Genomic DNA, 21986 nt, shown 5'->3' on the forward strand with positions numbered 1-21986 from the left:
AATGGGTAACTCCATGCAAAGTCCCTTTCTTTCTAAAAGTTTCACTTTTGGGAATTCCCTGGGGGTCCTGTGGTTAGGACTCTGTGCTTCCACTGCAGGGGGCCTGGGTTTGATCCCTCCCTGGTGGTGGAGCTAAGATCCTGCAAGTCTCGTGGCCAAAAAAGAAAGTTTCACTTTTACTATCAATTAAATATTTAACATACTTTCATTTGCAGCACATACTTAGCAACTTATGTACTAAGGAAATCTAGATGGTGTAAAACTTGCCGCTTTTCTATTTTACTTTTCATTAAGGTACATTATTTACTTATTTGAATTATTGAGATTATGTTTTGGTTTTGTTTGGGTGTGTGTGTTTGTGAGAGAGAGAGAGAGAGAGAGAGAGAGAAAAGGAGAGAGGGAGGGAGGGAGAGGGAGAGAGAGAGAGAAATTGATTGTGTGCACACATAATTTTTTTTTTTGGTGTACGTGGGCCTCTCATTGTTGTGGCCTCTCCCGTCACGGAGCACAGGCTCCGGACGCGCAGGCTCAGCGGCCATGGCTCACGGGCCCAGCCGCTCTGTGGCATGTGGGATCTTCCCGGACCGGGGCACGAACCCGCGTCCCCTGCATCAGCAGGCGGCCTCTCAACCACTGCGCCACCAGGGAAGCCCCACACATAATTTTGATTTGCATTTAACAAAGTCTAGGAAGGAATGTGAAGCAGGAAACAAACATGAAAAATGTTCTGCCTCACTGGACGTCATTATATGTTTAAACTAGCCACAGTTTAAAATAATGAGAACATTCAATGTATGTAAGATTGTAGCAATGGTAACAATATATTGCTGGCTGCAGTGTAAACAGATGAAATACTTTTAGAAAGCAATTTTGTAATAAGTCTCAAGAGTTATAAAAGTTCATAACCTATGATCTAGTCTTATTACTACTTGGAATTTATGCTGTATCCATGTTGTAAAAGAAGAAAAAAGTATAAAAAGATGAATTTTAGCATTAGAAAAATTGGATATCATCTAACTGTCTAATCATGGAGAAATGGTTTAAGTAAATTATAGTAAATCCAGTCCAGTGATGTTATGCAACCATTAAAAACACTGATTATAAAGACTGTGTAGCAACATGGAACATGTTTACGGTATAATTTAAAGTTTTAAGAAGGTTGATTATGTGGACAGAAGCATGAAAAAGCATGTAAAAGTGAAAACAGTTGGCTAGAGTGTTTTTTTTTTTTTTTTTTTAGTGGTACGCGGGCCTCTCACTACCGTGGCCTCTCCCGTTGCGGAGCACAGGCTCCAGACGCACAGGCTTAGCGGCCATGGCTCACGGGCCCAGCCGCTCCGCAGCATGTGGGATCTTCCCGGACCAGGGCACGAACCCGTGTCCCCTGCATCGGCAGGTGGACTTTCAACCACTGCGCCACCAGGGAAACCCTAGAGTGTTTTTTTTTTTTTAATGCTAGCATTGTTATATTGTGAATTTGCACTAGAAATGGAAAACACTGGGGAGATTGGCGTGCTTTGGAAAGACAGGGTGCTGAGTGCGGTGGGCCGAGGTCCCTTGCTGGGCACAGAGTCTGTGCTCATTCCTGTCCGTGTGTTGTGATGGCCTAGGAGCTCCTCGCTGGGTGGTTTCGTTACGGAATTAGAGCGAAGGTGGAGGGGCTGGCCTGAGAGAGTACTGTCCGGTGCTCTGACACAGCCAGAACACTTTGCACGCTGCCCCAGGAGATGGGCCGAGAGTCATTGTCCAGTTGAGGGACCCAGGATACGGTGGGGGTGGGCATGGGGCAACTCCTGGGGCACATCACCCAGTGTCACCCTCCCCCCAGTATTTTTACACTGGGGAACTCGGTTAAAATGAAATTTAAGATAACAAGTGATTTTAAAGTTTAAAAGACAGGCTAGAACTGTATAACCGAGGAGTGTCATGCAAGTTGGAAGGGACATTTCGAAGAGGTGATAGACAGTATGTGTATGTGCATCAGGGTGTCCTCCCCCTTATGGATCGGTTGCTGGCACTTCCTTTTCTCCCCTCCCTGCCTGGTTTTCAGGGCTGGGGGGGTGGTGGCAGAGTTAATCCCATCCGAGGAGCCTCTCTGGGAAAAAGGGGAGGAGCCAGCGGAGACTTGGACGATGCTGGGGGGCAGGTTGAAGAAGCAGGGAGAGGGGATTGGGGGCCGGTGGCGGCTGGCTCTCTGTACCAGCAGCTGCTGGGACAAGGGACGCACCCACGGGATGAGGATGCACTGTCAGAGGACCGGGCTCGGGACCTCAGGTTTGTGTGTCTGCGCCATCTTTGGGTTTGTCGCTTCTGTGTGGGTGGGCTTGTTCGTTCTAACCACACTTCCCGTGTGATGCTTGGTGCTCCTGCCGCCCATCCTGCCCCCACCCACCTCCCACATGCTGATGAGCCCTGTGACTCAGCTGCTTCTCAGGACATCACAGCAGCTTTTTTTTTCTGGGCTAGAACCACAGTCAGGAGATGTGTAACCAGATTTCTTCTTTTTATCATCTTTCCTTTTGGTCCCTGAGGGTCCTCTCCCACCATGCAAGTGGGAAGCCCCCTCTACAAGAGTAGACTGTTGGAGGATTGTGGAAACAGTGGCTTCTCTGGCCTCTGACTTGAGAAAAGACAGGCCCCTTGGGCTGAAGAGGGGACATTGGAAAGGCAGCGTGAAGTCGGGTGGGTGCTGTGCTTACTGGCTGCACCCAGAGACGGTTGGCTTTGTTATCCACTGCAATTTATACCCTTCCCCTTAGGGATGTCCCGGGTGGCGACAGCGCTGAATCCCCCAGAACGTCTGTCTCTGTGGCTGCGCTGGCATCAGGGGAATTTGCTGAGTTTTCTTGGGGGTTGGGTGCACCCTCACTGCAGGGCTGACCCAGCCTTTCTGCCTGGGACTCCTGATTTCCCCTGATTTCCCTGGGGGAAGCTGCATCCTTTCTGAGGGATCCGCTTCCTCCCCAACCTGCGCTGGGCCTCTCCCTCCCCATTTTTGACCCTACCCCTTGGCTTGAACCCATCTTTCTCCCTTTCCTGAACTCACTTTGGCCAGTGGTGAGACGGGAGCTGGGATGGAGGCTTAGTTTGGGGAGGTACAGAGAAGCTGGGGATCTGGCCACAGGGACCTCTGACCACGTGATGCACTGCGTGCAGGGGTGTCTCCCCCCTGGCCCTCACCCTCGGGGTCCTCCTGTCCCACTGTGCTGCTACTTCGTTCTCCTCTGCCCTCTTTCTAAACCTCCTCTTTCCACTTTTTCTCCTTTTCTCTCCTCCTATTTTACTTCTTTCTAGCTGTGCTGTTTCATCTGTGTCCTGTTTCCCTGCGTGCTTTCCTTTTTGTCTCCCATCATTGCCCAGTGAGTCGCCGTGGGATCCCCTGACCCGCCTCCCTCCTGACTGAGTCATCTGCCCTGTTGGGATTCTGCCTGACCTTACCTGGAATCAAGGGATTCACTATTTCCTGGCATCCTGGTGCGTGAGCAGGGTATTTTTTTCTTGGGGCAGCGTCTCGGCACCGCAAGGCCCCGCCACCATCCACATCCTTAGAATTCGCCTAGTCTTGTGGGAATGTGTGTCTCTGCATGTGGGACTTTCCTCCTGGCCAGGAAGCCTGCGGGCGTGGCATCTTGGTAGCTCAGGGGCTCACCCAGGGTCATGGTGCAGGGCAAGGCCCGAAGCCAGCCGTCTCTCAGCTGTGCTTAGTCATAGGCTCAGGGCCATGGCGGGCTTGGGTCACAGTGAATTTTTGCTTTGTTGGAGCCAAGCAGGACCAGGGGTGGGTGGGGTGGGTGGCGTCTGTCCTTGAAGTTCTGACTGTCACGTGGGGTTTTCTAACCCTTGGGCACCGTGTCGCACTTCTGCAGTGCCTTGTGCGTCCCGGTGGGGTGTAGCTGCCTGTTGGAGGGTGCTTTTCCTCTTGGGGAGGAGAACAGAGCTCCTGCCTTTTCCTTTGGCTCTTCAGACAGACGGAAGGGAGCCAGGAGAGGGGAGGCCTGTCTGAGGGTGCGGAATGTCTCAAATCGCCGGACCCTCTTCTGCAATCAGGAAAGTGTTCCGGTTTGGGCTTTCTTCTGCTCCCTCATTCCTTCGATTACAAGTGGCTTCTGGGAAATGGCAAAGTGAAGGAAGTGATCCTGGGGCTGAGGGGTGTGGCCCTGCCCCAGGAACCCCTCGGATTTGATTCCTTGGTACCTTCATGGAGCTGGAGGGGCTGCTCTTCACACCTGAATTCTCGGCAGAGTTTATCCAGGTGTTTGCACGGGAGCTTAAATCCTTTCTGCAATAGTTTCTTTACATATAAATTGGGTTATAACCTACTTTACAAGGCTTTTCTGAAGAGTGATAACAATACCTAGTGTTTATGAATGCTTTGCCTGTCACGTACTTAATTCTCGCCAAAATCTGGTGTAGGTCCTATTATTATCCCCATTTTACAGATGCAGAAACTCAGGCATGGAAAGATTAAACAGTTTGTGGTCACACAAACATCAGTAAGTGACTAGAACTGGGATTTGAACCCAGGCCCCTGACCCAGAGTCTAGACTCACATCTTCCATGCGTGTAAAGTTGCCTAGCACTCTGCTTGGCACGTAGTGGAGCCTCAGGAAAGTTAGTTGAATTAATGGATTTTGGTGACTGTTCATGGAACAGAGTTGACAGAAGTTTCCAGGGTCTGGTTGGGGTGGGACATCTGGGGCCCTGGGGAAGGCCACCAGTGGGAGAGGGTGGCAGCCCCCCTTCTGGCAGAGGGGCGTCAGGCCAGAGTGAGGCACCCGCTTTACTCTCCTTCTCACGGCCCCTCCCTCCCTCCTGCCACACAGGGTAATGTGAGCAGAGCCCAGGAATGCCTTATGTGGATCGGCAGAACCGAATCTGTGGGTTTCTGGACATCGAGGAGAATGAGAACAGCGGCAAGTTTCTGCGGAGGTACTTTATTCTGGACACGCAGGCCAACTGCCTTCTCTGGTACATGGACAACCCCCAGGTGAGAGGTGGTATGGGAAGGGGCAGGGTGGCCAGCCGCGCATCGTTGCTGGAGGGATGCACACAGGGTTAGCCTCAGGGGCTCCCTCTGTCATGGGCAGCCCCACCTGCCGGTCAGGAGGGAGGGAAAAACCCCACAAAGGCGTGCGCGTGCGCGTTCACACACACACACACACACACACACGCATACACACACACACATATGCATACACACGTGCATGCACGCATACACACATGCACAGGAAACCATCCCAGACCTTAGCTGGAGGAGGAGGAAGCTCATCTCTCTCCTGCCCCTGGGGATCTGGTGCCTTTTCTCAGGCCTAGGAATTTAACCCTTGCAAAAGTCCAGCAGAGGCCGGCTGGGCTGGATGCAGGCTCTGAGGCATGGCTTCCTTCCTCTTACCTGTGTCAGGAGTGCAGCCTCGTGACCACTCCTGCTCTTCCAGTCTGGGGCTCCTGCCCAGCAGAGAATTGACCTGGTTCCCTGAACTGGACAAAGGTTGGGCCTGTTTGGTCTCCTGCTCAGGGAGTCATAGGATCCTGGGTGGGAGGTGACTCTGGGGGCCACCCAGTTTGTGACAGATGAGAAACTGAGGCTCACATTGGAGTTGACTTTGGCAAGGACGCGGCAGAACGGGGTGACTCGCTTAGCATTCTGGGGCATCAGGCACGAAGACGGCCCCCGAGGCTTTACTGCTGTGCCTGGGAATCCCTTGAGTCATCACCAGTCTGGGAAAAAGTTGCTCTGCTCCTGATTTGGGATCTCAGGTCTTCTTTTCTGGTGCTCTGAGTGTTGTTCAGTCTTCCCTTCCTGCTGCCCTGGAGCAGTCTGGTGGGTCCCACACACCTTCCCGCCCCAAGGCCTGGCGTGGCCTGTGGACCCAGCAAGGTCGTGGGTCACGGCCCTGTTGGGGCGGGAAGGGGTGTGGGCTGAGAGCTGGCTCTCGTTCAGAGACGTGGGCAGAGGAGAGTCTGAATGTTAGGGGAGGGGTTTTGCTTTAAGAGGTGGAGTGGAAAAAATCCGGGTACTCATCCTCTAGAGGCCTTTGGCATTTGTCCTCTGGATTTGATGGCTGAGAGAAAATGCTATAAATACAGACAACGTACTCAAGTCACTGCCACTAATCACCTTCTCTGGGAAAGACTTAACCCTAAGTAGAAGCCCCATGTTTCACCCCACATCCCTGGTAAACCCTTCTGTGGGCTACTTTCATTTAACGTGCTGAGCGTGCAGAGTGAAACCTACACACAGACCCTCCCATCCTTGACGTACCTGGAATGCTCGCCTCTTACCATGTTTTGGTCTTGGGTTTGCCTTTGGGCTCTGCTACATCATTTTCCCTCCATTGCTCTGCACGGGTGCCCACAGCTGGGCCAACACATCTACTATGAAAGGAAGTAGCATTTAAGGTGCTGCCTTCCCACCGTTGGAGGGATTGGAATCAAGTCTTTGTTGCCAGTACACTTGGCTTCTGATGGGCCAGGGCTGAGCCCCAGGCTGGGGTCTCTGGGTCTACTCTTTTCCCTTTTCTCCCTTTGTGTACCTCTGCTCACCTGCCTTATTAGCTCAGGTGTTTCGAATGGATATTTGTCCTGATTTACCTGCTTAGTGCCATGTTTCCTGCCAGGACTGTTGTTAACCGAAATTCACATGCCTGGGGAATCCTGCCCAGCTGTTGCCGGCTCCCTCCCCCTGAGACTGGACCCCCCTTCACGCCCTGGGCCACAGGCTGAGGGTCTTGCTGTTGGCGACGGATCACCCAGGACCACACTGCCACTGTCTCGAGTCTCAACTGTTGGCAGTGCTCGGGATTTCCCTTGCTGTGTCCTGCCCTCTGATTTGGCTGTTCCTTGGTTCTAGAACCTGCACTTCCCTCGGGCGCTGTGCCTCGGGCCGCCTTGCAGGGGTCTCTGGGGTCAGCCTCTGCGGCAGGTCGCACTCCGCCCAAGGCAGCCTCCTGTACCTCTCTGCCCCCTGAGCTGTCAGGATGCTCTTTGTTCTAGAGCCTTCTTTGAGTTTGAGTTACAAATAGAACTTGTGGTCCCTGCTCGAGATTCTTTACATTTTCCCTGGAAGCAGAGGTTTTAGCTGGCTTGGCAGATGCCTAGAAAAGGAGAGCCTTGCTGTGACATAGCAATAGTTCAGAACATTTTACTTCTTCTTCTTCAGCGGTTAGCTTAGCACTTTGTTGTGTTAACGCCAAACAGCCGTTCCAACTACAGGGTAGATCTTTTTTGTAAGCTGTAAAATGGTATCAGTGAGCATTTATTAATACGTGCCATGTGCTGTTCTAAAGACTTCATTGGGTTTTTTTTTTTGAGTATATAAATGATTTTATTGCATAAGAGTTAGTAGGCATTTTGGATACAGTTACTCTAATTTGGGACTTCCCTGGTGGCACAGTGGTTAAGAATCCACCTGCCAATGCAGGGGACACGGGTTCGATCTCTGGTTCTTGAAGATCCCACATGCCGCAGAGCAGCTAAGCCCGTGCGCCACGACTACTGAGCCTGCGCTCTAGAGCCCGCGTGCCACAACTACTGAAGCCCATGCGCCTAGAGCCTGTGCTCCGAAACAAGAGAAGCCACCGCAATGAGAAGTCCGTGCACCGAAACAAAGAGTGGTCCCCATTTACCACAACCAGGGGAAGCCCACGTGCAGCAACGAGGACCCAACGCAGCCAAAATTAAATAAATAAATAAATTTATTTTAAAAAAGCAATTAGTCTAACTTTAAGATTTTTCACTTTTTCTAAATAAAGCATTTAGAAAAATGTTTTTATTATCTCACTCTCTTATATTTTTATTTATTTATTTATTTTTATTGGAATATAGTTGATTTACGTTGTGTTAGTTTCAGGTGTACAGCAAAGTGAATCAGTTATACATATGCGTATATCCACTCTTGTTTTAGGTTCTTATCCCATATAGGCTCATTGGGTTTTCATTTCATTCTGACAGGTCTAGTTGGTAGGCATCATTATCCTCATTCCAAAGGTGAGGTGGGTGAAGCAGAGAGGGAAAGAAATTTGCCCATGGTTTTGTCATAAGAATGTGACTGAGCCGGTATTCTAACCCTGGCCGTCTGAATCCAGCTCGCCTGCTCTTATTGCTGAGAATGAGACAGTCATCCTAATGCTGCTTGGGAGGAAGGAGAGCTCTCAAAGGTGAGTCTGTGATTAAGAAAGAGAAGCTGGGGGACTCTCAGGTCTGGGAGGTTCTCTAGAGGGCAGGTGGTCGTCTGGCTTTTGATCCAAGTGTCCAGCATTTGATAAATGTGAGCTCATTGAACGAACGAATGAGGCTATCAGAAGGGACGCCTTTGTGAAATGCAAAGTGTCCAGCACTGCTCTCCTGGGACTGGGGATGGAGTCTACACCCAATGCAAGCTCTGCAGAGTGGGGCGAAGCAGGGAGCCAGGAGTCAGGAGGAGATGGATGGGAGGTAACCCAGAAAAGCAAACTGGGGGGGAGGGGGGTTGGCCTTTCCCTGTGGAGAAGGACATTGGGGACTGTGTGTAGTTAGTGAACATCTTAAGTTTATAAGGAAAAGGAGACACCTGATATAATAGTTTAGGTATTTAATAGGCATTAATAAGCAGGATTTTTTCTGAACTCAGGTCTTTGATCTTTGCCTGTTTAAACCACTTGGAAGTCGGTGTTTGGGACCCTGTTTTTACTACCACTGCTACTAGTATTACTAACTGCAGGTTATACTTACTGAGCGGTTGCCATATACCAGCCATTGTGCGGAATGCTTGGCATGTGTTATCTCATTAGGTCCTCCCAGTAATCCTGGGGCGCGGGGACTCTCTCACTTTCTCTGCAAGGTGCAGAGATGGTCAGCAGCTTTGTTCAAGGCCATGCAGGTGGTAAATGCGGAGCGGGCCCTGGAGCCAGGTCTGTCTGACTTCAGTGTCTGCACGCCTCATCTTTGTCTGCCTCTTTCCTCCAGCGGATATGTGTGGTCCGTCCTGTGCAGGGTCCTGAAGATGGTGTGGAGGGGAATTCACCAGGAAGCTTCAGGTTTAGTTGGGGAGGTGAAAACAGCACACATAAAACTACAGTGCTAGTGGTTGCTGAGGGGGGAGGGGGGCAGGGGAGGGATGGAGTGGGAGTTTGGGATTAGCAGATGAAAACTTTTATATAGAGAATGGATAAACAACAAGGTCCTACTGTGTAGCCCAGAGAACTGTATTCAGTGTCCTGTGATAAACCACAATGGAAAATAATATGTTAAAAAAAAGAATGTATATATATATACACGTATAACTGAATCACTTTGCTGTACAGCAGAAATTAACACAACAGTGTAAACCAACTATACTTCAATAAAAAAATGAAATAAATTTACTGGTAACCAACAAAAACGAAAAACAAAACCCTACAGTGCTAAAAATCCCAGTCCCTCTTTATTATTTTAAAATAAATTTTTAAAATTCATTCATTTATTTATTTATTTTTGGCTGCGACGGGTCTTCGTTGCTGCACACAGGCTTTCTCTAGTTGCAGCGAGCGGGGGCTACTCTTCGTTGCAGAGCACGGGCTCTAGACGCACGGACTTCAGTAGTTGTGGTGCATGGGCTCAGTAGTTGTGGCTCACAGGCTCTAGAGCGCAGGCTCAGTAGTCGTGGCGCACGGGCTTAGCTGCTCCGCAGCATGTGGGATCTTCGCGGGCCAGGGAATCGAACCTGTGTCCCCTGCATTGGCAGGCGGATTCTTAACCACTGCACCACCAAGGAAGTCACCCAGTCCGTCTTTATCACAAGGTAGCGTATCATTAAAGTGAACAGCCCAGATGCCAATAGTTTGGGTGAAGGAGAAGGGGTTGCAGTTTTCCCCTGCGGTCCAGGGAAGATGTAGGGCCTGGAGGTGGAGTCTCAGATGGAACGGTCCCAGGCCTGGGAGACAAGAGATCAAGGATGAGGTCCTGGCTCTGCCACTGAGTTGTTTTGTACGTTAGGCATGTCATCATAGGCACTTTGGGTGATCCTTAACCCTGCTTTTTGCCCTTCTGTTTCCCAAGGGGCTGAGAGTAGAGCAAGACCTTTGAATTGAGCATCATTATTTAACACATATTTGCTAAATATGCCCCATGTGCAGGGATCAGCCTAGATGCTGAGGCTCAACAGTGCATAAGAAAAGTCTGGGCCTTCATGGAGCTTGCACTGTAAGTGAGGATATAGAGGATTAAATAAAATTGCGGCAGGGAGAGAGAGCTGCAGGGCACCCCTTCAAGGAGGGGTGGCTTAGAGCCAGGTCTGCAAGGATGAGCGAGGTTAGAGTCATTATTGCTACTCGCGATTCACGTTTGTAGCGCATTTTACAGGTTTGAAGTGTTCTCACTTACAGTATCTCACTTGACTGTTAGGCGCCTTGTCCTAAGCACAGCCCAAGGGGACAGGAGGTCACCTGTGAGGGAAGCAGCGTCACTATGGGACAGAGGCAGCACCCAGGAGGGAAGGCGCTCGTCTGCTTGGAGGGTGTTCAGGCTTCAATTCCCCAGAAGGAGACCCTGAGACCGGGACTCACCGAGGCAAGGATTTGTGGAAAGTTCTTTTTTAAGGAGAGAACTGGGAAGCAGGACAGGGAAGGGGAGGGAGCCCGACGAGGGTCTGAGCTCAGGCCAAAGTCGGCAAAGGCTTAGCCAGATGCCCCGGGGGACCTGCCGTGAGTCAGGCCCAAGAGTGGTCCCAAGGGAGCTGGCTTCGCACACCGCACTGTGGACGGTCATGGTCTTGGCTCTACGCAGGGGGACGGCATGGATCCACTAACCTGAGGACAGCCCTTGGAAGCAGAGCTGCAGCAAAACGGTAGATTTAGGAGGCCAGCGGCATGTCCGCTGGCGGGATGGTGGTGCGTGCGTGTGGGGGGTCAGCGTGCTGGACCAGGTACAGCCTTGAGTGCCTGATGGAATTTAGAATCCATATGATAAAGTATGAAATCAAGGTTTTTTTAATCCAGGCAGTGGTGGCACCAAACAGATAGAGGATGAAACCCATTAGCTGAAACGGACCCTATAAATGGAAAGTTTCAATACTATTGATTATGGCCGCTGATTTGTTTCATGCATTTAAAAATCAATCTGCTGACAATATCAAGCACACAGATAATTCCTGAATAGAGACAAACATTGGCTGGATTTCCTGCCAAACATTACAATGATATTATGGCACCAGCACATGTATTTAATTTAATGTTGGTCCCTATCATGACAGAAAAGGTGAAATTTCTTAATTGGCCTGCCCTACTTTATTACCGACCGAGTAACCAACTATGTTTTAGTTGCACGGCGATGCTTACGTACAACTCTTGTGATGCCCACGTGGATAGGTAATTGCGAGACTAAATTATATTGTCCCGAACAAAGGATAAAGAGAAGCATGAAAACAGTATTGCACTGGATAGTTGTCCTTGTCAGATTTACTCTGTAGATTGTGTTTTCTCTCTTTTGCCAGTAAATACTCAGATGCTTTTACTTTACAAAGGCCGTAATGTGCATTACGAATCATCATAATATCCAAAAAGATAGCATTTCTCCTCGTAACTCTGGGGCCCCGATGAAAGCCCTTTGCTTTTTGCTTTTTTTTTTAAAGCTGAAAGCCGTTCGTGCAAAGAGCTTCAGCAGTATTACAAAAAGATGGATATTTGGCTACATTTTAGTAGAAAGAATACAGAAGAGTGGTAGAAAATGATATTAACATATAACATGGAATGGACAATAGTTTTGCCTTAAAGGCTGGGTGAAAATTGCTATTTTTAAAAAAATTGCATTTTCTGTATCAGAAACCTCTTTGAGCAAAATTTGGCTGAAATCCAACAATGTTTAAAAGATTTTTGCATCATATGCTAAACCTGCCAAGAAAGTCAAAATGCCAAGAAGCAGGATGATAACTTTCTTTAAAAAATGGCCAAGGGCTTCCCTGGTGGCGCAGTGGTTGAGAGTCCGCCTGCCGACGCAGGGCACACGGGTTCGTGCCCCGGTCCGGGAAGATCCCACATGACGCGGAGCGGCTGGGTCCATGAGCCATGGCCGCTGAGCCTGCACGTCCGGAGCCTGTGCTCCACAACGGGAGAGGCCAAAGCAATGAGAGGCCCACGCACCGCAAAAAAAAAAAAAAAAAAAAAAAGGCCAATACATACACATGGTATAAAATTCTAAATGTGGGAAAGCTGATTTAGTGACATGTGTCTCCCTTCCACTCCTGGACCCCAGTCACAGGTCCCCTAACTAGAGGCAGCCAGGGTTTCCAGGTTCTTGTGTGTCTGTCCAGAGATATATATTCTCAGCACATATAACAATCATGATAACTTTCAGATCTTTATCAGTTCGGGGGGCAAAGTGTTGTTAATTCATGGATTTTATGTAATTGGTATATTAACTATCCATGGAGACACATGATTTCAAGGGTTAAGTGGAATTTCTGGCCTGTTTTTGTCCATACTGGGTTAGCGTAGAATGCAGAATTCCTTTGGGGAAAAAAACTCCAAAAAGAAGATTTCGAGCAACAGATCTTTTTTTTTTTTTTTTTCATCAAAATGCAAATTCTGCTTAGGGTAAATTATTATTAAATTAATGGTTTTAGAATTAAAATGTTGTATGGACTTTTCGAGAGTTAATATAAAATACTGTAAGTGTAATTTTGTTTTATGCGCTTTCTATAGGAATCTTACTCTTTAGGGCGATTCTCGTTTTTATAACAAGATGTACTTTGTTTAAATTAAAAAGAAGTAAAAATTAAGAAGCACTTTGGGGCAATCATGTTAATAGCTAGCACTACTGGGTATTAAAGTCCAAGGAGCTGAAGAGGTGGAAGCTATGAAACTTAGCAGAGGTTTTACTAATGCAGAACCATGGGGATGACTGTTCTAAGTTTTCTTAAAATTTGTCTTCGGTTATATTGTCGTTAAGTTTTGCTTTAGATTGTAACCTTCAGCATTTGTTTAGTGTATCTACTATATACATCTCTTTTTATATAGTTATATATCTATTTATATACAAAAGAATGCCATTTTATTATTTTAAAAAATGTCTCTAAGGCAAAGCAGGCAACTGTGTGTTTGCGAGAAGGGCTGCATATCAGATTTTGCTTCAGAATCCATCCTGTTTAGTTACATCAGCCAAGCACAGGACAACTTGATGAACACGTTAATTGGGAAACACCCCTTTTTTTGAGCCTCTGTTGTCTCTACCTCTGACATTGCTGCTGTGAAGATTAGATAATGAGTGGGAGACTGCTTTGATAAACTCTGAAGCACTGCAGAGGTGCTATTTGTTCACGTTTGTTCTGGCGGTGACATCAGGATGGGCGGGGAAATGGGAGGGCCTGGAATCGGGGAAGACAGTGAGGAATTTGTCCTGGATTTTCCTGGGGTGTCTGCACGGTGGTGGTGCAGTGGGAACAGAGAGGAAGGGACAGATAGATCTAAAGGCCGATTGAAGGAAGACCGTGGCAGGCTTGGTGACTGACCGAAGGGCAAAGTTCAGTGGTCAGAGGCGTGGTGACCTGGTTGACTGTGGGAGAATGTGGAGCGGCTGATGGACATGGGGAGGTTGGGGAGGGAATCATTTAGAGCTTGGAGGGGACGTGATGATTGAGTTTGAGGCAAATGTGTTGGAGGCTGAGTTGAGGAAAGGTGTGAGGAGTGGGCTTATTGAGCTTAAGGTCCTGACTGTCTGCCAGGCACCCAGGAGACACATAGGAGAAGGTCAGAAGGCCCAGCATCTCTCCTTCCCCCTGTTTGCTCTCTGAATCCTGGTCTTTTGGAGTTTGGCACCCAAGAGCCAGTTTGACTAGTTCTTGCCTTGCCCAGTTTGGGCAACTGTTTAGGGCGTCTTGGTGTAACCCTGTTGGTCCGGCTCTTGTATTTACCTTTCGGTGATAATCAACTCTTAGAAAATGAGCAGGTCCTGGTAGATGTGAAGGACTGTCTCACAGGGGGTGGCCTGGTATAAAGGAAAGTGCGTGGTATTTGAGAATCAACAAGGGCTGGGTTCAAATCCTCGCCTGACTACCCAGTACCCATGTGACCCGGAGCACTTGCTTCTCCTGCTCCATCCCGACTTTCCTCATCTGTGAAATGGGTTGTTAGGATGAACTGACAGTGTGCAGCAGGCTTGGTGCAAAACAGACTCTAAACATGTCAGTTTCCGCCTTCCTTTCTCGGGCTGTGCTTTGCCAAAGCACCCGATTGACTCTGGGAGTTAGGACCTCTGTCTGTCTTCACTCGGCTGCTTGAGGAAGTCATTTCCTCAAGGTGAGGCTTAGAGGACTCGTGGTGAATGATGGGGCAGCCGTAGAACTCTCTGGCGCTGACATTCCATGAATTTAGGAATCTGTAGATAGGTCTTCTGGTCATTTCTGTGTTCTTGTTACTCTCACTAGAAGATGGGGACATTTTTCTCTTTCAAGAAACAATGTTGCTTCTAGCAAAAAGGCTTCCCCTGGGAGGTGTGTCACATCTCTGTGGGCACCTCAGCTCCTTCCTTGGTGATGGGAAAGAATCAACCCCCTGCTTCCCAGTTAAGGGAGTGGGAGCTCCCTTGAGGCCCTTGGTGGCAGGAGAACCTTTGAGCAGAAAGCAAGGGTTGGCCGCGCCTTCCTAAAACCATCCGCCATTAAATAGGAACGTGCCTTATGCCCTACGTTGTTCCAGAAAATTTAGAAGCCCCAGAAATGGACAGGCTGCTCCTGACTCACAGACACCCAGCGTGGGGCTGGGATCTCCTTTCCCCCTCTCTGCCCACTGCCCTGGCGTCTTCCTCTTCCCTCTTGGTGATGGTGCAACGACGGGGTGACTGGCCTTTCTCACCCGCTGCTGGGTCTCCAGTGCAGAGTCAGCAGGCCCAGCCAGAGTCTGCAACTGGGGGCCTGAGACCTGGCCGTGGGGTGGAATCCCCTTCGAGCTTTAAAAACATACAGGTGCCTGGGCCCTACCCTTTATGTTAAAACCCTGGAATGAAGTATGGGCATTCTTTGTATGAAAACGTCCCCAGGTGATCCGTACAGGCAGCCTCCCCACCAACCTCTGTCTCCACTCCCCGTCTGCTGGCCCCTCCCTAACCCCTTCCTCAACTCCCTCCCCCAGGTCCTTGACTCCCTTCTACTGGGGACCCTTTCCTTTCGCTCCCCCCTGCACCCAGTTCCTGTCCCACAGGAACCCTGCCCCAGGACAGGGGAACTGCAGACTCAAGTGACACCCAAGTTCGAACTTGAACAGGTCTTCCCGAAGGCACAATGTTTGCCAGTGGTAGAGAGAAGCTGTCCTGGTTGTCCAGTATCCTATGAGGGTAGCAGGCTCTTAAGGACTGGTTTGGGAACTTAACCACCATGCAAATTGTGTTTTCATTTAAAAATCGAGTTGTCTCCTGGGTAGAGGAATAAGATGCTACTCATGTCCTCAGAGTGCTTAAAATCTAGCAAGAAGAGACTTAAACTCACAGTAAAATACACTCCAATACAAAACTCAGGGCTGGGGGCTTCCCTGGCGGTCCAGTGGTTAGGACTCCGCACTTCTACGGCAGGGGGGCACGGTTTCGATTCCCGGTCGTGGAACTAAAATCCCGCAAGCCGCACGGTGTGGCCAGAAACAACAAAAAATCCAGGGCTAGGCTTTGTCATGTAGACCCGTGTTCTCAAACTTGGGCCTATTTAGGGGACGCTTGAAAAATGAATGTGCACTTTCTGACCATATTCCACTTGATTCTGATTCAGTGTTTTTCCGGGTGAGGCTTGAGCCTGGGCCTTTTCAAACAGGCTCCCCGGGAGAGGCTGATGTGCACCAAAGTTGGAGGATGGCCTGCACGAATTCCGGCGGGGGTGGGAGGGCAGGGCAGGCTGCCGCGGTAGACAACGAGGCTTTGCGAAGGCAGGGCCTCCCGTCCTTTCCCCAGAGGACATGGTGCTCGCCTGGGCTCTGACACCTGGCCCTCCCCGGGCGCTGGGCCCTGGTGATCCTGCCCTGACATCTGGCTGCGAAACCCTCTGCTCAGGCAGCTGGCACATTCTTCCTGGCCCGGGAAGTGTCTGCCCGGGGCCGCCATCCTGGCAGCGAGCTGTTGTCATTCATCTCTGAGGTCTAGCAATCGGAGCGGACACTGAGCCATCCGTCTGGATCAAGCCTCTGTGATCGTGGCGCTGTTTTCTCCTGTCACTCACTTCCCCCTGGGTGGGGAGGAAAGTGGGGGGAAGCTGCATTTTCAGACATGCGTCAGATTTTCCTGGCTCCTCATGGAGGAGGGAGGTGCCTGTGAGCCTAGGAGCAGGCAGGCCGAGGGTGGGCCGTGGTGAGGGGCGTGGGGACACCCCCGTCCCAGGGTAGCTGGGCCGGGAGACTGACGTGGCCTTGTCTCTGAAGCGGGAGAGTTCAGGGGGGCAGGGGCTGAGGGTGGAGCTGCCCTCCCTCTGGAGGGTAGGGGGGAGAAGTCGTTGGAATGGGATCAGCTCATATCTGGCAGGACGCACAGGTTAGTGTCTGAGTGGCTCCCCAAATCCCACTTCATCGCTTGTAATTCAGGCGAAGGCTCTGGAGGCCTTCAGGCTGCGGTTTGGGGTGAGGAAAGCAAGTTGAGCAAGAGTGGCTCTGAGACTTGGCATCTGCGTCTTGTAATTAGCGCTCTGGGCCGGCGATGGGAGCTGCCCTTTGCTGGGCCTGCGCTGTTTATTCTTATGTAACTCTCACAACAAGCCTAGGGAACGGGGCGGATGAGCCCCATTTTATAGGTAGAGAAACTTGCCTGAGGTCCTAGGGCCATAATGTCTCAGGTGGAATTCCAGACGCTCAAGGGTTTGAAATGACAGTGTGCTGCGTCTAGGGTATCAGCGTGGAAGTCAGGAGACCCGAGCCAGTTGTGTGACCTTGAGCAAATCCCCTCACTCATGAGTCACTTTCCTCAAGTGCAGAACAGGGGCTGGGGGAGGGCCAGGCGCCCAGTATCCAGCAGAGGCCTAGCGTGGTTCACGGCCTCCTCCGGGGCAGTGTCAGCTGCTCACTGGCCTTTTGGGGTGCTGTGGCTCCTTTATGGACTCTGATTTGGGGATACAAGGTCTATCTGTCATTACCCAATAGAGATTTTTCTTTTTTTTTTTTTTTTTTCAGTACGTGGGCCTCTCACTGTTGTGGCCTCTCCCGTCGCGGAGCACAGGCTCCGGACGCGCAGGCTCAGCGGCCATGGCTCACGGGCCCAGCCGCTCTGTGGCATGTGGGATCTTCCCGGACCGGGACATGAACCCGTGTCCCCTGCATCAGCAGGCGGACTCTCAACCACTGCGCCACCAGGGAAGCCCCCAATAGAGATTTTTCTAAAAAACCCCCCCAAAAACAAATGCAATCACTATGTAGTTAAAACAGATGTGTAAATCTAATCGTCCATATTCAAAATGCTAAATCAGCTACTCAAAAGCAGCTTTTAGACTTATGGCCTCATTTGCAAAAGTGGGGAGATGGCCTTTCTAGATTTCTCTCTAAATTTCTTGAGCTCTGAGAATCCTTTTGTCGTGGTTTTATCCCCATCCATTTTCTTGTGAATAGGAAACTTCACACATTGCCTTTGCTTCAAGTGATGCATGTTAATTTAGGTAATTGGGCCTAGAAGGACACTTCCCTGCCACCTGAGGTATTTCTTAAGGGCGGTTTCCTGGAATGATGGGTCATTTCACCATTGACCCTTTGGGAAGTTTACTAAATCCCCATCGTCCTAGGTTTGCCTCTGTTTATTGCTTTGAGAAGACCCCAGGTCTTCAAAATGAGGGCTTCCAGGTTATTCTCTAAGGCCTATGGCAGCAGTTGAAGAGGCCACCAGGAGCTATGGACACCTTAGGTCCCTGTGGGATTGGATTTGCCAAGTTATAAGTGAGAAACTCCACAGCTGTGATTTCTCATCTTGGCCATTTTTTTGGTACGCTACCGCCCGTGTGTCTTCATCCCTTCATTTCTGACAGTGGAGAAGTTAGAAAGCTGAAGAGATTGTGCCAGGGTGGAATATGGCCAGACAAGGTGCCTGTGAGTTTCTTGATGTTTAATAGTGCACTGACTTAGTGTTTTATAGTGTATGGACATCATTCCATTTGGTACTCATAAGTGTCCTTTGAAATAGACTGAACAGCTATGTTTTTTTCTTTTCTTTTTTTCCTATACTGTGTGAACCTGTACCCTATTGGTTAAGAAAAGAATTTGAATTTGAAGAATTATATATATATATATATATATATATATATATATATATATATAAAATAGCTAACACTTGTTCAGGGTCATCTGTATACCAGGGACACTTCCAGGTGGTGTAAATCTATTAACTCATCCTTGGAACTGTCTGGTGAGGTAGGTACTATCATTATCCCTCTTTTTACAAAGGGAAAACTGAGGCTTAGCGGTGAAGGAACTTATTCACAGTCAAATGGTAGAGCCCCCAATTTTAACCACTGTACTAGAATATCTCTCTATAATAAATGAGGCCAAGGGAAATGTTAAGTCCACCTACCCACAGCAAGAATTATCACTATTTTACAGACGAGGAAAGTGAGCTGAAGAATAGGTAAGCGACTAGGGAATGAACTTATGGTTACTAGGGGGGAAGGGTAGGGGAAAGGGATAGATAGTCTGGGACTGACAGGAACACACTGCTATATTTGAAAAGGATAACCAACAAGGACCTACTGTGTAGCACAGGGAACTCTGCTCGATACTCTGTAACAACCTAATTGGGAAAAGAATTTGAAAAAGAAGAGATACATGTATATGTGTAACTGAATCACTTTGCTGTACACCTGAAACGAACACAACATTATTAATCAACTGTAGTCCAATATAAAATCAAAAATCAAAAAAGCAATAGGTAGGTGACTTGCTCAAGGTTGCAAAGCCAGAAAATGGCGTCAACGGAACCAGAATCTTGGTCTTCTGACTCTTAGTCGTGCTTCACTGCCTCAGATAGCATCCTTCTTAAAACCCAAAACATGTGTCTTTCAGAACCTGGCAGTTGGGGCAGGAGCCGTCGGATCTTTGCAGCTGACCTACATCTCGAAGGTAACGTTGGCCTGGAGCTCTGGGGATTCACGGTCCGTGAGTAGGTTGAGGATGTAAACCAGAGGAAGCGTCACACGTCGGGCATTGGCATCTGGGGACGTTGCTTGGCCATAAAGTGCTCCCCTTCCGCGGTGGCCCGTGGAAGCTTGTGGCTGACTGGGGCGGGGTGGCGTGTGGTCAGCAGGTTCTTGGAGGGTGGCCTGCGGCCTCTCACTCCTGGCACCCAGCAGTCAGTGATGCTGCCAGCTCCCGCAAAGGAGGGATGGGGGGGTGGAGGGAAGAGTGGGACGTGACTTTGTTTTTGCAATCGGGACAAAAAGGAACACAACAACAAAAAACGTGGTGACTGAAAAGGATTCTGCCGAATGGCGTGGTTCCACTGGCGTGGCTCACAAGGAGTGAGGGCTGCTCTGGAATTATATGCATTTCATTGAAGGGCCATAAGTTAAATTATAATTAAATCACTGTGTTTTCAGAATGATATTTAATGTTTAACAACAACAGACACGTGGTCAAACCAAAAGCGTGGGTTGAAGTATATTTTTCATCTTCCAGTGCATTGGCAATTGCAAAAAAAAAATTAATAAAGGAAAAAAGGAATTTCATATAAGGATATAGCGGTGAATTCAGTGTCTAACATTTTTATTTATTTAAATAGTTATTGACCTGTGATGACTTCCTAGTCTTAACATTTTGTGTCTTTTTATTGTTATTTTTCTTCTTTTCACACACTTGGTTCTTGGTAGGTTCGCTGATGGCACAGCAGAGGCACTTCATGTTGACCCAATACCCAAGTAGCATTAATCATTGGGCCTGTGTCATAAAATGCACGGATCATTAACAACTAAATGTCCCTGACACCTTTCAACTACAGGGCTGGGCTTAGTAACTGACCAACTTGGGGGGAGTGTTGAGGGGGTCTCTAGAACATGGTCACTGGATCACTGTGGCGGGGAGGCTACGAGCGCCCCGAGGATGTTCCCAGATGAGCCAGGAAGCCATTCAGCAGCCAGATAAGGGCTGGAGGGTCCGGCAGGCAGGCCGACAGTCCGACAGTCCGTCCCCTGGTCCTGTTTGCACAGACAGGGCGAGAGCAGCCCCTCTTCCGTGCTGAGACCTGGGTGGGGCCTGGGGCTGCTTGCTGATGGCCAGACGTAGCTGCTGAATTCAGCTTTGTTTAGTGGCCCCTCCCTGGAGCAGGCACCAGCGCTGAACTGTGGTGCAGCAGTGATAAAAAAAAAAAAAAAAGGCCGGGAGATTTAGAGCCTCGTTAGAAAGAGGAGCTCTGTCCAGTGAGGAGAGCCAGGTGGCGCCCAGCCAGGACCGAGGTTCCGGAAGGCCCGCTCTCCCCACACACCCCTCACGTCAAGTCTCTTGGGGACCTCGGCTTCCTTGTCCACGTTCTCCCATCCTCAGGGGGGATGAGGCCCTGATCTGAGTGGCCCCTGGCTCCTTTTTGTAACAGGCTTCGGGAGTCCTTGGGCAGCCCTCCATCTCAGCTGGGCCGGAGGTGGGAGCAGCTGCAGGGGCTGCAGGCCAGAGTCTGGCAGACACAGCTGGGTGCCAAGGCAGAAGCTGCAGGCAGTGTCTGAGCGCCTTAGAGGGAGCAGGGAAGGACCTGCGGAGGGGGAAGGGCCTGTGGAAGCAGGCAATTTGCATGCCTTGTGGTTAGAATGTGGCCGCCTCCCGGCCCAGAGGTCGGAGGCCTGGGCCCTCCCCTCTTCTGTCCTGTCTTGCTGAGAGCTCATTAGGTCATTATGTTTGGAGGTTCAAAGAAAGAGGATTCAGAGAGCGGGGAGCAGAGAACCTCAAAATTAATGAAACTCCAAACCCTCTACTGTTTGAGAGGGTTTTGTCGTTGTTGTTTTTCCTGATGGGAGACGAGTGAATACAGTCTCCTGCAGAATCGTGATGTATAAACATAGCTCAGATGAGGGTTTCTAGAATTCTCAGCTTGGGAGGCTGCCGTCATTTAGCAGGGATGGTCCTGCCTTTTACCCTTCATGGACAGGAGAGGCAGGACTGGATGGGTTTTGCAAAACCCACAGCTGCCACTGGGTCAGGTTTCACAGAGAGGAGAGCCTTTAACTGCTGCCTGACCCAATGTCAGAAAGCAGGGGTTTTCCCAGAAAAACATTTAGCCGGGTGCTGGAATCACATTCAGCGTTCCGGGTTACTTCTTGTTAACCGCTAGGTGTTCCCTCCCCGAGGAAAGCGTTTACCCAGCAGTGGCAGCCTGGCCGGAGTGTCTGTGTGGCCTCTTCGTTCAGGCGTGCTCCTTCTTGCAGGCTGGTGTTGGGAAGATGGAGTCCTTCAGAGAGGCCAGCAGAGATAAAGGTTCTTGACTTGACAGAGGCAGGACCAATTCTTGGGCAAACCAGGAAAAAATGGATGCTGGCCTCTGGTGCTACCCACCTCCCCGCTTTGCCTGGGGGCCCTTCTCTTCCACACAGCCAGGCCCACTGTCCCACCTCCAGCTCGCGTTCCGTTTTGTCAGGGCCTGGCCCTTCCTTAACTGTAATGAAGAGCCTCCTGGAACAGTGTTCCTGGCTTTTGCAGGGGCGGGGTGTCAGGGATCCTTTCTAAAGTCTGATGAAAAGCGTGGTCTCGTTTCCCAGGTAAATCATGCATGTGTGCACACACCCTGATTTCGCCTGTGGCTTCAGGGCCCCTTGACTCCCTGAAGCTGGTCCAGAGACCCCAGCTTAGAGCCCCTCCGACTGCTCTGGGTAGGTGGCTGCCACTTCCCCTGCTCTTGATGCCACCTCGTGGGGCAGGGTCTCCATGGACACGGAGGCTGCGAGCTGCACCGGAGCTCCGAGACCGTGGCCCGCTGCTGCTGCTTCTGCCAGAGGGGCCCCAGCTCCACTTCCGGCCGAGGGCAGACAGGGTGGGGCGGGCTAGCAGTGCCCCGGCGTCCCACGACTTTGCTGCTCCTGTGGTCTGTGCGCGATCTGATAAGAGCAAGTT

General features: G+C 49.9%; 1 protein-coding gene across 8 annotated transcripts in view; it reads left to right on the top strand.

Moving 5' to 3' along the window:
- Positions 1 to 21986, top strand: part of PLEKHA2 (pleckstrin homology domain containing A2) — a 57805-nt gene that overhangs the window by 7106 nt on the left and 28713 nt on the right. For 6 of the 8 annotated variants that reach the window (XR_004347896.1, XR_004347897.1, XM_032618610.1 and 3 more), the window contains exons 2-3: positions 4824 to 4987; positions 18960 to 19016. Coding sequence is in view for 6 of the 8 variants with exons in the window: in XM_032618610.1 (XP_032474501.1) it covers positions 4847 to 4987; positions 18960 to 19016 (198 nt within the window). In the remaining 2 variants the exon portion in view is untranslated. Of the gene's footprint in view, positions 1 to 1344; positions 3475 to 3808; positions 4060 to 4823; positions 4988 to 18959; positions 19017 to 21986 lie in introns of those variants that run through there. The other 2 variants (XM_032618609.1, XM_032618607.1) reach the window with 2 other exon arrangements.

The sequence above is a fragment of the Phocoena sinus genome, chromosome 21, assembly GCF_008692025.1.
Source record: "Phocoena sinus isolate mPhoSin1 chromosome 21, mPhoSin1.pri, whole genome shotgun sequence".
Lineage (NCBI taxonomy): Eukaryota > Metazoa > Chordata > Mammalia > Artiodactyla > Phocoenidae > Phocoena > Phocoena sinus.